Source organism: Rattus norvegicus, chromosome 16, assembly GCF_036323735.1.
Source record: "Rattus norvegicus strain BN/NHsdMcwi chromosome 16, GRCr8, whole genome shotgun sequence".
Taxonomy (NCBI): Eukaryota; Metazoa; Chordata; class Mammalia; order Rodentia; family Muridae; genus Rattus; species Rattus norvegicus.
The window spans coordinates 76,582,439-76,599,435 of NC_086034.1; the positions used below are offsets into that span (position 1 = coordinate 76,582,439).

General features: G+C 46.3%; 2 protein-coding genes across 18 annotated transcripts in view; both read left to right on the forward strand.

The window, feature by feature from the left end:
- Positions 1-12,483, forward strand: part of Nek3 (NIMA-related kinase 3) — a 25,457-nt gene extending 12,974 nt beyond the window's left edge. For 4 of the 11 annotated variants that reach the window (XM_006253359.5, XM_006253360.5, XM_063275459.1 and 1 more), the window contains 7 exons: positions 1,283-1,337; positions 2,550-2,750; positions 3,758-3,830; positions 7,780-7,929; positions 8,615-8,752; positions 10,554-10,677; positions 11,963-12,439. In XM_006253359.5, the coding sequence (XP_006253421.1) occupies positions 1,283-1,337; positions 2,550-2,750; positions 3,758-3,830; positions 7,780-7,929; positions 8,615-8,752; positions 10,554-10,677; positions 11,963-12,089 (868 nt within the window). In that variant the 3' untranslated portion in view covers positions 12,090-12,439. Of the gene's footprint in view, positions 1-1,282; positions 1,338-2,549; positions 2,751-3,757; positions 3,831-7,779; positions 7,930-8,614; positions 8,753-10,553; positions 10,678-11,962 lie in introns of those variants that run through there. The other 7 variants (XM_006253361.5, XM_063275457.1, XM_006253362.5 and 4 more) reach the window with 6 other exon arrangements.
- Positions 12,484-15,418: 2,935 nt separating this feature from the next.
- The window catches only part of Nek5 (NIMA-related kinase 5), a 43,257-nt gene continuing 41,678 nt past the window's right edge, over positions 15,419-16,997 (forward strand). For all 7 annotated transcript variants that reach the window (XR_005495038.2, XR_010058486.1, XM_008771370.3 and 4 more), the window contains exons 1-2: positions 15,419-15,507; positions 16,840-16,971. Coding sequence is in view for 5 of the 7 variants with exons in the window: in XM_008771370.3 (XP_008769592.1) it covers positions 16,855-16,971 (117 nt within the window). In the remaining 2 variants the exon portion in view is untranslated. The remainder of the gene's footprint in view (positions 15,508-16,839; positions 16,972-16,997) is intronic.

A 16,997-nucleotide genomic window follows, 5' to 3' on the forward strand; every position in this document is an offset into this window, starting at 1 on the left:
CTGGTGGAATTCTGCTGAGAGTTATCTATCTGTCCCTGGACTGTTTTATCTGGAGGACTTTTTACTGTTGTTTCCACAGCCTCTTGTATGAAGAGCCCGTTCAGATTGCTGACTTCTTATGAGGCTTCTGCGTCAGAGATGGACAGTGTGTGGGAGGGTTGTGCCTAGACATTTTAAGTGGCTTGTATGGAATGAAGTCAGGTGGATAGAGGGGTCTGGGCTGCTATACAGGATGTGCATCCTAGTCCAAGCCTGGTGTGTGGTCATAGATAATGCTGGTTAGAGAGGTTGAATGTGGCACGGGAGAGGCCTGTTAGCTGGGGTAGGCAGTGTTTGTCCTGGAGGAAGCTTAGAGGTTTGGTTGCTGTGCATGCAAGGGTAGCCAGAGTAGGTCAGGGTATTCACTGTGGGGCCAGGACCTGTGGGGCAAGTTTAACTGGAGAGCCCAGGCCTGAAACAAGAGTGAGGTCAAGAACCATCCAAAACCTTGAAAATCTCATCTTGAGACCAGAATTCCCTCCTCAGATGGGCAGAAGTAAAGCTCATTTGTCCCTATTCTTGGCCTGCATGCCCTGGGGCTCGTAACCCATGACCCCCACCACCATTCTTTTAGGGGAAGTCACTGTAGCCTCTTAGCCAAATTATAGGTTTAAGCACCTGGGATCCCTTTTCATGCAAATAAAGCGTCCTAGCACCTCAGTCCCAGCCAGTAATGTACACTCTCCTTGGAAAGCCCTACCCATTCCCCAAGGTTTATGTAGCCCTTGTTACCCCCAAATAAAGAAAGCTGTTGTTTCAAGGCTTTGTCGCCTAAGAGAGCTGTCCTAACGCCATGAAGAGGATGCACTAAGTTCCCTCAGACCCACCCACCCGGATGAGACTCTTTCCTCTCATTGCAGCAGGTACCTGAATACTCTAAAGGCAGAAGCAGAGCCAGGCTCACAAGGGCTGGATATGGAGGGTAAAGGCATTTATCAGCAAGCTCGATGACCCGAGTTCAGTCTCCAGGGCACACATGGAAGAAGAGAACTCCTGCAGGTTGTCCTCTGACCTCCGCATATACCTGGTGGCCCGTGTGTGCTCATACATATACAACAATAAGTTAAACGTAATAAAAACTGAGAGAAGGGGCTGGGGATTTAGCTCAGTGGTAGAGCGCTTACCTAGGAAGCGCAAGGCCCTGGGTTCGGTCCCCAGCTCCGGGGGAAAAAAAAAAAAAAAAACTGAGAGAAAATTCACGTATTTCCACGGTAGCTCCTAACAGTTGTTACTGTGCTTCCAGTGACATCTGGTCCTTGGGGTGCATCCTGTATGAACTCTGCGCTCTGAAGCATCCAGTAAGTATGGTGCCAGACCAAAGGCCACTTGTCACATCCCTCTAAGGCCCGAGGGGGTGTGCAGCTTTGAACTGGGGCTCACTTTTCCAGGAAGGATTTGTCCTAAAAGTTCCCAGTTTTTCCCGTTGTTATATTTGTGCTGAGCCATTCTGTATTCTATGCCAATAGGAAATGTCTGTCAGAGGCTGTGGTTCTATATGTAGTTTTCCTTTAAATAAAACATGGTGTCTACCATTCTGATCATTTCTAAGCTCACAGTTCAGTGATGGCCATTACACTCATGATAGTCATTAATTACACCAGTGATATTCATTAATTGCACTCATGATATTCTTTAATTACACTCATATTCCTTTTTTTGTGTCTCCTTCCCGACACTCATATTCTTTAATTACATTTGTGATGTTCATTAATTGCACATGATCTTCATGAATTACACTCATATTCTTTAATAACACTCGTGATATTAATTACACTAGTCATTCTCATTCATACACACATGCACAGAGTAAAAAAACTTTCAAATATGATATTTTTTAAAAAAATCATATTTTAAAAAAGAGAACAGTTGGGCTGGAGAGATGGCTCAGTGGTTAAGAGCACTGACTGCTCTTCCAGAGGTCCTGAGTTCAAATCCCAGCAACCACATGGTGATCCACAACCATCTGTAATGGGGCCCCATGCCCTTTTCTGGTGCATGCATGCGTCTGAAGACTGTGACAGCGTATTCAAATATTTAAAATAAATACATCTTTAGGAGGGGGAGAGAGAGAACGAGAACGAGAGAACAGTTTAAAAAACTTTTTTACATGCCGAGGTCTCGGCCCACTCCACATAACCGAATCAGAATCTCCAAAGCGGTCTTGAGTGTATGCTTTCAAACCAGATTGCTCTGAAGGGAACCCAAGTAGGGAGCCACTGTTGTGCTGGCGTCCCCGAGTTTGCGCATAGCAGAGTAGCACCGATGAGGTAGACAATGATGGACCCGTGTTTCCGTGGGGGTGGGGTGGGGGCTGGGCTGCTCACCGTCACCTTCCCCCAAAGTACACCAGGCTGTGAGTTGTCCTTAAGGGCGTCTTCAGAAGGAAAGGGACCCGACAGCCAGTACCTTTCCAAACCGGAGATAACTTACAGAAATACAAATCTACCTCGGCTGTTTCCTATGCCTGTGTCTTCTCACCGTGCATCTAAAGGGTAACTTTTACTTTCCAGTTTCAGGCAAATAGTTGGAAAAATCTCATCCTGAAAATATGTCAGGGGCCCATCCACCCGCTGCCTGCTCTGTATTCCTCTAAGCTTCAGTGTCTGGTCAAGCAGATGTTGAAAAGGAACCCTGTGCACCGTCCCTCCGCCACGACCCTGCTCTGCAGAGGTAGCTTAGCCCCACTGGTCCTGAAGTGCTTGCCCCCTCAGGTATGGCAAGGGTGTCTTTCCTTGGCTCTGGCTTGGTAACCCTTTTTCTACTTATCTAGAGGGGACATGGAGACGTCAGAGGTCCACCTGGCTCTCTCTCCGTCTTTAATTGGGTCGAGTGACGAAACTCGGGCTATCGAGCTTGGCGGCAGCTGCCCTTAACCACTGAGCCCTCTCACTGTCCCTGAAACGGTTATCCGTTAAGCATAATTCACTCACCATACATGCTTGTAGAAAGTCGGTAATTCAGAAGTCTATTTAAAATGGTCAAACTTCCTCCTCTCGCTCCTGCTGCTCTCCAGTAGTGGTTCTGCTCTCCTGCCCTGGGGTTGAGTTAGAGCTTCGCATCCGGTGGGCGGAGTCCAGCTCGTTGCACGCACGCAGCTTCAGTTTGCTGTTCCCCCCAGATCTTTCTCTAGGCACATAAAGCTATCTATGTTTGTCTCACTGTTTAAACTATAATGTTATTTGCCCCCCGCCCCGTTTTTGGCTAAGCATCAAACTTGGGCTGTGGTTTTTGGGTCAAAAATGGCCTCAAATTGGCAGGTTTGCCTCAGCCTCCCAAGTCGCTAGGCTTACATGCACCTCCTTACATTTACTTATTATAGTTGATGTTTTATTTTTTATTTTTTTTTAAGACGGGGTTTCTCAGTGTAGCCCTGGCTGTCTTAGAACTCACTTTGTAGACCAGGCTGACCTTGAACTCAGAAATCTGCCTGTTTTACCTCCCAAGCTCTGGGCTAAAAGGTGTGCACCCCATGCCTGGATTCACTTTTAATGGACGTTTTTATTTTTCAAACTCTAAGTGTTCTTGTGTTGAAGAGCATTGATAAATCTATGGCATTATGGTGGTATCTAAAGGAAAGTGTCTCTCTTTAGCTGGATCTGGCTATGGTGGCTAGCATCTCTGCTTTGTGGGTCAAGGTAGAGGGATTATATGTTCTGGGCCAGCGTGGGATATAGAGAAGTGTTTCTCGCATCCTTAAATCTTCACATTTAAATTTCAGATCATCAGAGAATATGGAGAACAGATATTAGATGAAGTAAAAATATCCAAGCCTCAGAACGTGAAAAAACAAGGTAAGAGTTTGGGAGAGCTTACTTTACACGTCTGTTTTTGAAAGTTTCATAAAAAGAAAATATGACTTTCAAGTTACTAGAACTGTCTATCAGAGGTAGTCCTGTAACTGTTTTCTCCGCCATGTCAGACATAATTCACTTCAGATCTATACTATGATAGAATTAATATGCTCTGCACACTTAGAGATCAATAGAGGAAGAAGCTCTTCAATGCTAGTGCATGGCTAGTTCTGGTGATGCCCAAAAGGGAGCCAGCCTCAGATAGAATCTTTCACTAGCTTCTGTAGACCTTACATTTACACATTCCACGTACACCGTCATCCTCAAATCTCTCAGCTCCCAGTCCTAGATTATACTTTGAACAATGTAAACAGAGGCAGGAATGTTGATGTCTGGTCACTTGGGCAAATGGGAGATCGACACAGCAAAGATATTGACAGAATTATTTAAGTACGCCAGAATTGATACCTAGGGACATCTTTCATACCAGGAGAATTACGCTTCTCTGGATAAGAACACAGGGGACTTAAAAGCAGGCCAGGTCTTAGTGATGGGTGTGACCCTGAGCTGTCCCCTTGCGCTGCCTGTCAGAGGCATATTCAATATGAGGAGGGGCCTAATGGCCGGTTTTGAGTCAGGGCTGTCTCCTTTGGTTCTGGGAATGTAGCCTAATTGGAGGTGAGTCTTGGCAACCATAGAAACTTTCTCAGCAAACCTATACTTCAGTTATGGTATAGCATTTTCTTTCCTACCATCTCTAAGGAGCCTGGTTAGTAAGGTTCTTGTCATCCAGACATATTGGAGGCTGAGCTCCTTTAGCTAAATTCTGCTTTGTGTAGCTACTATTTCCTAAGGAAGTAAATCCTTCATATTGTCAATTTTATTACTTAGGTTTTCCCTGCCTCCTTACTGTACTTTTTAATTTCCCAGGGACTAAGAACCTAGATTGGATAGTTCAGTGGTGAGAGACTGTTTTGTAATTTAGCATCTTGCCTACTTGGACTTATTATGGGTTAGGTTGAAGGCTTATGTGGGCTGACCTAGAGATCCGAGGATGAAAATACAACACTAATATTATAGAAAATTGAATCCTCAAGTTTCTGGTGGACCATTGGGCAACCTGACTTTTCAAAGGCAGAGCCCTTTCTACAGAGAACTGTGACTTTGGGTGGTGATGGTCAGTGTAGACTCACTGTCAAGGATACATCACGTGGTGTAGGATGTCTGTCAGTGTGGGAGGTGGTGCATTCATAGAACAGGGGTGTGTGTGTGTCTGTGTGTACGTGCGCGCGCGCGTGCGTGTGCTTTTCGTTAAGTTTGTGACCTTAAATCTTATCTAAAAAGATAAAATGTATCAATTTCGGGCTGGAGAGATGGCTCAGTGGTTAAGAGCACTGACTGTTCTTCTATAGGTCCTGAGTTCAAATCCCAGCAACCACATGGTGGCTCACAACCATCTGTAATGAGAGCTTATGCCCTCTTCTGATGTGTCTGAAGACAGCCACAGTGTACTTATATAGTGTATACAATGTACTTACATATAATAAATAAATAAATCTTAAAAAAAAATAAAATAAGGGCTGGAGAGATGGCTGAGCGGTTAAGAGCACTGACTGCTCTTCCAGAGGTCCTGAGTTCAATTCCCAGCAACCACATGGTGGCTCACAACCATCTGTAATGAGATCCGATGCCCTCTTCTGATGTGTCTGAAGACAGCCACAGTGTACTTATATATAATAAATGAATAAATCTTTAAATAAAAATAAAATTTGGAAACAGCCCTTTTAAAAAGGCAATATGTTTATAATGACTGTATAAAAATTCCACGAATCCATAATTTGCCCTGAGCAAGCATTAAGTCTAATTTAACATCTCTCTTGTCGTCTGAAGTTTTCCCAAGCACCTTTTAAAATTCCTTGTCAGTCAGTGCCTTCCTCCTGAAGAAGTTCAGCAGAGGTAATAGGTACGAGAAGGATAAGAAGTATAGCTCATTCCCAGCTGGGGCATTGTGGGTAGCTGACCACGTGTGGAGTTCTGTATCATTGAGCTGTCCTTAGAGACCACTTGTGGAAGCGGTTTGTTTGCTTTTCTGGGTTAGGTTGAAGGACTGCAGGATCGATGAGCCAAGAACTGTAGACAAAAACTCAAAAGCATGTGTATCACAGTATCACAGATGCAGCCTCAGTTTACCCTTCAGCATCGTCTCTGTCACTCAAGAGGCAGCCACTCACATGGCTTTACAAGTTTGCTTTGATGATACTTTCGCCTCTGGTACTCTTTTGCAGCATTTGTTCCACTTACGGTAGTAGGAAACTCTTGGCAAGAAAGCACTAGGAGAAGTTTCAGCACATTTTGGAAAAGATGTAGCTTTATAATTTTCAAAATATATAAAGTGTTACAGGAGTTAGGATTAGAGCCTCTCCAGGCCGCGCTAACAAACTTGGTTCAGCCACCGTCCTCAGTCAGCCAGTCAAAGACAACAGTGAGAAGAAGAGAAAGGAGGGGTATGCAGTGTGTCCACACTGGGAGAGGAACAAGGACTAGTGACTCCCACTGCGGGGTCCATGCTGAAGTGCCAGGGAAAGAGGGCTGTTCCCCGAAGCCAGGAGCTTAAAGAGGATGCAGCTGCAGGCAGATAAGGCTCCCTCTGTTCACTGCCACAGGGGCCACACAGAAGTCAGGCTCTGGCAGGCACCCGCAGGACATACACAGGCAGACAGATCTATCAGCACACACGGGCTGAAGGTGCTCGCCTCTGACATGGAGGCCGTATTTGTATGGAATCACACAGTGTGGCGTTCTGCCAGGTGTACTTAGAGACCAGATAACAAGGCTGTCACTTTCGGGTTCCCTGGACATCTGGTCTCAGCCACCTATTGCTGACTCTTTCCCTGCCATCTTGGTCTACGCCAGAGAGATGTCTCAGTACCAAGATGTCTAAATGTAAAGTGCCTTGTACGGCCCTCTGATCCCTTCAGGCCCACACAACCCCTGTCCATCTTCCAGGGTCGTAACATGAGGTTCAAGTTTACAGCCTGCAAGGGTCACGCATAACTGAGTGTCCTGGTCAAGGTGGGCCCGCCCATGATTGACCCATTACTGTCTTTGCTTCAGTCTCTCGTGTGTTAGAACCATGTGGAATCCCTTTCCAGGAGACAAGCTCTTCCTCAAGCTGCCCCAGGCTTCAGGCTTTCCCCTCTCCTAGCATGAGACTCTGAGGAAACGGCAGCTCCTAAGGGATTTTTTTTTTTTTTTTTGTTCCCTTAGTTTGGTAGGCAAGGAGAAGGAAGTACACACCTTAGAATATTCTCGTTGGCTGTCACAAGACCAATAAAAGGGTGAGCAGAATGCTCCCACAGTGGGACCAGTTTCCAGACAGTGATGTCAGAGGTTAAGTCAGGCGCAAGGATGGGGATTGTATGTGCTGTGGGTGCCCTTGTGGTTTTATTGCCTGTCCTTATAAGGTATTCACTCGAAGTTTTTAAAATGGTTTTATGGTTTTTAGAAGGAAGCCAAGCATGGTGGTTTGTGCTTTTATTTTTTTAAGGATTTATTTACTTATTAATAATAAGTACACTGTAGCTGTCTTCAGACACACCAGAAGAGGACATCGGATCCCATTACAGATGATTGTGAGCCACCAGGGGGTTGCTGGGAATTGAGCTCAGGACCTCTGGAAGAGCAGTCAGTGCTCTTAACCGCTGAGCCGTCCCTCCAGCCCAGTATGCGTGTTTTAACACATTCACTTTGACGGTTCATTCTGAATTGGACTGTCTTTTGCATGACCTCCCTCAAGGCTGTTGCTGTTGCCTTTGTTCCTAAGACTGTACAGGACTCTTGTGCGAGTTTGAGAGACGAGAAATGCTTCTGCCTTGTCAGTGCACACGTGCACATGTGGATGAATAAACAGAGGGACCCTGTTGACCTTTGATCCTTTTCCACATTTGAGAATCAGGTAACCCACCAGAGCCCCCGAGGAATGCCAGTCCAGCAAGCCCTCACAGGCAGAGGTGGGAGAGATACGGTCCCAGTTCCGCTGTAGCAGCCTTGGAGAAAGCATCCATCCTGACCTCCAGTTTCACGGCGGAGGATGACAGAGGTTAGCGCCATCACCATCCCTTGGAGTCTGGTTCACGCATGCTCAAGCACCTCCTGGGAAATGCGTGTAGCACCCACGTCTGTTTACACACTTTCAGGAATCTCTAGACCGGCTGTACACAAGGCCACAAAAATGCCATGCAGAGAGCTGCCACCCTGCACTGTTTATGTCCAATACAGACTTAACTTTTATTTTCTTATTCTAATTTTATTGGTGCATGTGTCTGCCCTTGTGACTACACATGCATATGTGTATGAAGCCAGAGGAGGACGTTGGATCCCTCAGAGGTAGAGTTACAGGCATTCGTGAGCTTCCCAGGACTGAACTCTGGTCTTCAAATTGAGCAACACGTGCTCTTAACTACTGAGCCATCTCTCCAGCTCCAGGACTTAACTCTTAAAATAGATCTTAGATCCAGAGCTCTGGAGCCCATGGCTATGCTGGGAAGACCACAGTCAGACTGAATGTTACTGTTTTACTACAGAGCACGCTATAGAAAAGCCGTGCTAGGATTTGAGTTTCTGTCACATACCTTCAAGGGACATTTGTCACTCCTCGTGTAGGTGAGTGAACTAGATTTTCAGTGAGGGTCAAATATAATCATAACTTTGCTTGAAATACGATATGAAAGATAGATGCTGGAGAATCTTTTGGTAAACCTGGTTCTAATATCTCTCTTTACAAGCAGGCGGTTCCGTAATAAAGTACAGTGAAGAAAATGCCCGCCGGCAGTGGGTCAGAGAGCCCCCTGAGGCCTTGCTGTCTATGCTGAAGGGCGCTGATCTCAGCCTGGCATTTCAAACATACACAATCCATAGACCAGGTAATGTTTGTCTGTTACAGAATCATACGGATACTTTGAATTTACAAAAAAGGGGGGGGGGGTAAAATATGAATAAAATCGACCATCTTTATAGCTTTGAAAAAGATTTATTTTTATTTATGTCTGTGTCCGTGTTAGTGGATGGATGTGTGTGCAGGTGCCCAGTGGGGGCAGAAGAGAGGGTCAGAGTCCGTGGATCTGGAGTTAGGCGGCTGTGAGCCACCGTGTAGGTTCTGGGAGACAAACGCGGTCCCGGAAGAGCAGCAGTGTTCTTACCTGCTGAGCTGCCTCTCCCCAGGCCCTTCGTCTCAGTAATGTCTGAGCGTGCAGTTCAGCAGTTCCACACTCCTGCACAGTATTCTGTTTCTTTGCGAAACTGGGGCTGCGGACATTAGGTAGTAGGCCCGTTCCCTCTTCCCTAGATCCTGTGACTTTAGAGTGTTAAGTTGGGGCAGGGGAGAGGCCCCAGCACTTAAGACCACCCTGAGCTTTAGAGGACGAGAGTCTGGTTTCCAGTGCCATGAGGCAAGTTCAGTTCTAGGGGACCCAGCGTATGTTTTTAGTACACAGGCACATGCATGGTACATACATAAAGTGTGTCTGTACACACACACACACACACACACACACACACACACACACACACACACACACACAGACACACAGAGACACACACACACAAGTAAATCCAGAAAATTCCCCAAATGGTACTTTTAGGTGTTCTTGAATCATTTATGTTTAGTCTTAACCTGCATTTAAATTTTCCAATTATAGATACTTTATTTGATTTATTATTTTAACAGTCAAAACAATCCTAAACAGATTGTTGGTGGTGCTGGGATCAAACCCTCGTTCCTGACCATGATAAGCTGCCTCTGCAGTCCGGAACAGCCGTTTTTGCCATGTAAATGTGCACTCGTCATAGGAATACCCCAAGATTTCTTTCAAATTTGTTATATTGAGTAGAGTTTAAAATGAAGGATAGTTGGGATTTATTTGTTTATTTGTTTGTTTACATATTTATTGGAGACAGGCTTTCTCTGTGTAGCCATGATGTCCTGGAACTCACTCAGTAGGCCAGGCTGGTCTAGAACTCAGAGATCCCACTGCCTCTGCCTCCCAAGTGCTGGGACTAAAGGTGTGCGCCACTGCCCAGCCCGAATTTAACTTTTAATGTGTGTTTTCATTAAATCTGAACGATCATTTACAATATTGTCCTTAGGACTTCCGGCCAAAGGGCTGCATTTAAGGGCTGCGTGTGTATACACATACCAAATCTCTTTGCTTACTTAAAATCCGAGATAAATCAAATCAAGGAGATCCTGTAATGGCTCAGCGGACTTTGATGATGATGCAAGAAATTTAGTTATATTCGTTTAATTGAAGAATGTCTTATTGGGCGGCTAATCTAGATAATGATTAAAAGGGGGCTGACGGTGTGCTTTCTCTAGCATGCGTGCGACCTTGAGTAAAGCCCTTAGCGCTTTTTATTATCTATTGAGACAGGATCTCCCCCAAATCACTCAGATTATAATGTTCCTATATTTAAAGGTTTTTAGTGCACATTCTCCTGGAGACAGAGTTGCTTTGAACCTAATCCACATTCTGATACTTCCCGGGTCTGTTGTCTACCCAAATATGACAAGTGAATTCTGTTTAAATTAGCTGTTTTCCCAGGCACTGTGGCTCTGGCCTATAGTCCTAACATTTGGAGATCAAGACCAACCTGGGCAAAATGGTGAGACCTCATTTAAAAATCAGTCGGTAAACTGCCACACTTTCTGTTCCTGTTCACCTGAAGGTACAGAAGGCTTCCTGAAAGGTCCCCTTTCTGAAGACACAGCGTCAGACAGCGTCGACGGTGATCTCGATTCTGTCCTCGTAGACCCAGAGAGATTTGAACCTCGGTTGGACGAAGAAGACACGTACGTTGTAATAGACCTAGACTGCTTTAATTGGGGAATGGAATGCATGCTGTACCGTAACTGCAGTAGTTTTAGATTTAGTAAGAGCCATACCACTCTCCTGACAGCACTGCTGTGTGCTGCTGTGTGTTGGGCAACACTGACATTTCACCGTGAATCCATGGCTGCGTCCTGCACGCAGTATTTTTTCACTCGGACTTCTTGCTTTTGTTTCTGAGTTCTGAGACCTATAGACTCCTCCTGCATCTGCCTCCTAGGGCTGGGATGTGTACATGTGCATTAGGCTCCTCCTGCATCTGCCTCCTAGGGCTGGGATGTGTGCCTGTGTATTAGGCTCCTCCTGCATCACTTCCTAGGGCTGGGATGTGTGCATGTGCCATAGGCTCCTCCTGCATCACTTTCTAGTGCTGGGATGTGTGCATGTGCCATAGGCTCCTCCTGCATCACTTCCTAGGGCTGGGATGTGTGCATGTGCCATAGGCTCCTCCTGCATCACTTCCTAGGGCTGGGATGTGTGCATGTGCCATAGGCTCCTCCTGCATCACTTCCTAGTGCTGGGATGTGTGCATGTGCCATAGGCTCCTCCTGCATCACTTCCTAGGGCTGGGATGTGTGCATGTGCCATAGGCTCCTCCTGCATCACTTCCTAGGGCTGGGATGTGTGCATGTGCCATAGGCTCCTCCTGCATCACTTCCTAGTGCTGGGATGTGTGCATGTGCCATAGGCTCCTCCTGCATCACTTCCTAGGGCTGGGATGTGTGCATGTGCCATAGGCTCCTCCTGCATCACTTCCTAGGGCTGGGATGTGTGCATGTGCCATAGGCTCCTCCTGCATCACTTCCTAGTGCTGGGATGTGTGCATGTGTATTAGGCTCCTCCTGCATCACTTCCTAGGGCTGGGATGTGTGCATGTGCATTAGGCTCCTCCTGCATCACTTCCTAGTGCTGGGATGTGTGCATGTGCCATAGGCTCCTCCTGCATCACTTCCTAGGGCTGGGATGTGTGCATATGTATTAGGCTCCTCCTGCATCACTTCCTAGGGCTGAGATTGTGCTCCTGTAACTATATTTGGCTCTTATTTTATAATACATTAGGGTAAAAAAAAAATCCCACAGTGACACTTTTTTTTTAAGAACATCGTTTTTTTTCTCTGCTTGATTACCTATGAAATTGAGTTTTCAAAACTTAAATGTTGTATGGCAGAATTCTTCACTGAACTCACTGACAAGCACAGACCGTGCCCTTACTACAGAGGCTTATCATCCAAATGTTTTTTTTCCCAGGGACTTTGAGGAAGATGATGAAAACCCTGATTGGGTGTCAGAACTTAAGAAGCAAGTGGGACAGCGGGATGTAGGTGGTGAACAGCTCCTTGGAGAACGTGTCGGGGAGACTCTGGAGAGAAACTGATGTTGGGAGCCAAAGTGCGGACTGAGAAAATGTATCACAAGCTTACAAAGCAATCCGAACCCTTGTGAGATTTTAACACAAGGGAGGTCTATCAGATGCCGCTGTGCCTTGCATTCTGACAGAACAGAGGTGCAGTGCTCCCCTGTTGGCCATTAACTGTGTGTGACAATAGGAAATGACTTAACTCCTTTGGTCCCTAGGACAAAACAATAAGAGTAATGATGCCTACCTCATAAGAACACTGACCAAGACAGTTAGCCATCCAGTGGTTGTTACCCACAGTTACTGTGTAACACTCTCACATTTCCTAAAGGTTGAAGGATGCAAATACATTAAGCTGTGGCATAAAAGTGTGTGCTATTCTTCAATAATACTCAGTTTGGATATGCTTCAAGATGATTTCTGATCATATTTACCAACTACCAGCTGTCCTTCATCGTTCCTTAGCATTTACAAAAGGGTCAGAGGTCGGGGGATCAGCCCTGGGATGAGCGGGTGGGGTCTAGAGCTTGCCAGAAGATCGCATTCCTGGACTCCTGGCAGGAATGCAGCCTAAGGCATGCAGCACACGTCATAAACTAGAACATGGTATGCAGTGAGGTGGGCACCTTGCACGTACATGCCGGACACTGGATCCCCTCGTGTAACGTTAGGAAACTTTAGAGAAGGGAGACTCTCCCCAAAGAAGAGTCAGGCTTCCCCTGATGTCATATGGTGAAAAGTAGGTAGAAATCGCAGTTCAGTCATTTTCCAGGACCTGCTGAAATGTGGGCTATAAATGGCTTATAGGTAGCCTCCCCCCTTCTTCAATGCTGGGGCTCAAACCCAGGACCTTATGCATGTCAGGCAGGTAGGTACCACAACTACACTCCAGCCCATCTTCTGTTTACCCTAACGTGCAAAGGCTGCTGTGTACATCCCCGCCTGGACCTCTCTTTGTACTTAATCACGTAGTCAGGGTTAGTCTCCCATGGTCCCGAAGTCTGTCTGTCTGTCCTTGCCATTTCTGAAGAGTGCTAGTTAAGTATTTTGTTTTTACCCTCAATGTGGGTGTGTCCAGCATTCCTCAGAAAGGTAAGATCTGTCCTCACGTCCTGTCAAGGAGTACGTGATGTCAGCATGGCATGCCTCAGATGCTGCTTGCCCGAGCAGTAGTAACTCAGTATCTCTTAGGCTTCCCACCACACAGGTACTAACTTCTGTGTCCCTGTCTGTTCACTGCCATAACTTAGCCCACACTGAAGCTGAGAGGATTTAAGTCACCTCTGTCAGTCAAGGAATATAATGGGACACAAAGTCACTGGTCTGGCTGCCTCGTTGTTTCCAGCTGGTTCCTGTGTCCTTTTGTGATGTTCTCGCTCTTTTACCACAAGATGAAGCAGAACCAACCTATACCCTCTCTGTTCCAGCACTAGAATAACCCCCCCCCCACACACACACACCCAGAAGCCATAGTTCCTCTCACTGGGTTAGAAGCCAGTGTCTGGGTGGTGAGTGTTCTTGCCGGAGTTGCTCCCGGGATATCTGGGCCCTGTCTACATATTCGTGTTCTGGCATCCCCATCTGTTTGTATTAAGTCAAGAACGGCCTCATACAGAAGTCATTGAGTAATTCCACCTTCTGTTCTTTCTCTGTGTCTGCTTTCCCTGAGGGTGAGGAACAAGCTTGCAACCATCTGCCCTAGTCGCTCAGAGTACACATCCCGAGCAGTGTCCTCGAGGCTGTGAGGAACAAATTAACATCTAGAGTGCAGAGCTTGCCTGTGGCTTCCATTGTCGGCCTCACCCTTCCTAGGTCAGTCCCTTAAACGTTAGCTCCACTCTGCTGATGTTTCGTGCTCCAGAAAGCAGACGTCTACAATAGTGCTTCCAGCACACTGTTTCCACACATGCCGTCCTCCACGCCCCTGTCTGCTCCGATTGATGGATACAGACGTTACAACCCATCAGACAAAGCAAACTTGAAATCATCTGTATCTTACCCCTGACAGTGAGTCCAATTATAAATCCTCTTGAAAAATCAGGTGATTTCTACTTTAAACCAAACTTCCTTGTGTTTGCTTATTTGGGTGAGATTTGCCAGCCCTCATAGCTTTTAAAAAAGAAGGGATTGGGAGGAGCACGCACATCTTAGTCGCAGTGGGGAGGCAGAGGCAGGCATCTGGACCTTACCTCTCTTGAGTTCCAGGCTCACCAGGGGTAGGTACAGAAACCCTGTAAAAAGTGGGTGGACCGGTTCGGTCCCCAGCTCCGAAAAAAAGAACCAAAAAAAAAAAAAAAAAAAAAAAAAAAGCGGGTGGACCTCATCTAACAGGTCCACATTTATCCATGTGGAGTCCGTTAGATTTTTAAGGAATGGGTTTCCAAGATAATTTGATTTTAAAATTTTATTTCAATCAGTTGTGTACTACAAGAAAACAAAGCAAATGCTGTGGTCAGGAAATGCTAATTTCCACTAATATGCTTCTTTCGGAACATGGCAATCAGTAAGAATTTCAAACATAAAGAGGATTACAATGTTATAAAATTCTGTCCCAGGAAATAGAATGTAAATAAAGGAGAAAAAAAAGGGGGGGGGGATAATGTACAGTTTTAGAGAAGTGGGCTTTTTGGGGGGAGGGGCATGAAAAATGGGGGGATACGAAATGGTCACAGGTCTTAGATTCCACTGAATATGGCTGCTTTGCTTGTTTGAGTATTGACCATCCTGAAAGGTGTATATTTCCCACAGGTAATCTTGCTAGGTCAAGAAGACTGTGTTTGCAGACCCCTGGGCAGCACCTGGTTTTGTGAATGGGTCCAGGTTCCTTTCTTACATACATCTCTCAGCAGTATTTAAGACCTTACATGAGAAACATACTTCCCCCCTGGGGTATGTTACAGCTGAACACTGCTTAGTATGCTGGGTACCCTAGGAAACTCCCCCAACTCCGTGCGCAAAAGGCCAACCAGAAAACAGGTCAGAGGATTAAAAAGAATCTGCCGCTCATAGAACTCTGGAAAATGGCCACCCCAACCGCACTCCCTGGAATCCGAAGGCTGCAACAAGAATCTGACATACCTTCCACTCCACAGTTTTTGGGAAAGTTTGCCCTCGAAGTGATTTCTCCCCTCTCCCTACTTTCCACTACAAAACCAATTCTCGGACCTTGCACCGCCTTCTCCTCCACTCTCTGACACCAAGCTACAGGTTGCCAACTCTCTGACCAATAAAAGTGCGCTTGCCCTTCTCTGAGTTCCAACTCAGTCTTTCGTGGAGCGTGAAGACTCTGAGGTTCTCCTCTGCCCCCGCCCAGCACTCCGCCCACTTCCCCCTCCTGCCCCCCCCCCCCCGGGTTGGCTCTGCCCCTGCATCGGGGAAGCTTAGCTGCTGGAGACCTGATCTTTTTGGACACGTCCATGCTCGCTGCATAAAGCAGGTAAGCTGAGGCCAATGTGTTTGTTTTTCGGGAGCTGTCGTGGGCCCCTCGAAGCTGCAAGGAGAGAAATAGGAATCCAGGCGAGAGTAGACAGGGCAGCAACTAGGAAGCCCTCTCACTGGGCTGCGTCGGTTTCCATGGCAACGCATAAGCCACAAAGTCCTGAGCTCTGGTGTCGCACCCTCCCTCCCCGCCCACTTGCTGGCCGTCACCTCCGCTGACAACCTAGAAGTACCCAACTTGAAATTACATGAAAACAACCTGCCCAGTCGACCACCCAAGTTTTAGAAGTCTGCACTGTGCCTGAGGCAGGAGGATGATAAACTCAAGGCCTACCTGAACACCTTAGACCCGTTTCCGTTTCGATAACAGTCCCCGGAAAGGATTAGGTGTAAAGCTCAGTGGTAGAATGCTTACCCAGCATGCATGGGGTCCTGGGTTCGCTTCCCAGTACAGCAAAATAAAATAAAAAAATAAAATAAAATAAAATAAAATAAAATGGAAAATGGAAACGGGAGGAAAGCAACCTACAACAACGGAGTGTGTATTTCCACCTGTAAACACCTGAGCCAGTTGCCAGGACAGGACAGTCACCTGACCGCGGCTGCGAGAATTTCAATCTCTCTCTGACTGCAGCCCTACAGCCAGTAGACGGGGTGTTTTTCAAACTGAGGCACAATTCATAGGAGAATTAAGCCTTGGATTACATTCCTAGGGAATCCAGTACTAGTTAATCCCACTTAGATAACTGCGATCGTTTGGTTCTAGAAGCAGATTTAAGATTAAGAAACGAATTAAGTTTTCCTTTACCTAAGTGTGTACAGAGACTTTCGGGTGATTCCTTGTTGTGTGGGACCAACGACTTTTGAATGGCACAGGTAGTACCTACCTACATCTTAAATACCGCAATGCCCCTGCTTCTCTAGAACCCAAAACATCAAGAGAATCAATTCCCAGGCCTCCGTGTGGAGGGCAGCATGTCCCACTAAGACTTGATATGCTTGCCTCGCCTTTAGACTTCTTGCTTTAGAGAACCAACCACCCGGGACAAGGTGCCTTTCCTTCAAACACAAGTAATTTTCCATTTCAGAAGCTGGAGAAGAAAGGCTTTGTGAGCGGTGAATTGTCTAAGGTCACAAAGCTGAGAGTGATCTGGAGTGATCTTCGAATCGACTGAACTAAACTCCTTTCCACAGCGTTACCTGTGGCCATAAGGAGGTTTCTTGAGTGTGTCTGAAAAGCTGGGTGCAAGGTTTTAACAGCTCGTTTGCTTGTCATCGGTCTTCTGCTGGCTACTTGTCATGCACAGTAAAGGGTTATTCTTCATTTTAGGGAGCTCCTGAAGCCATGGATAAATTTGACCTGATCAAGATCATCGGGGAAGGCACCTTCGGGAAGGTGTACTTGGCTAAAGATAAATCAGAAAGCTGTCACTGTGTCATCAAGGAGATCAGCTTGACGAAGGTAAAGTTACAAAGTTTCAATTTTAG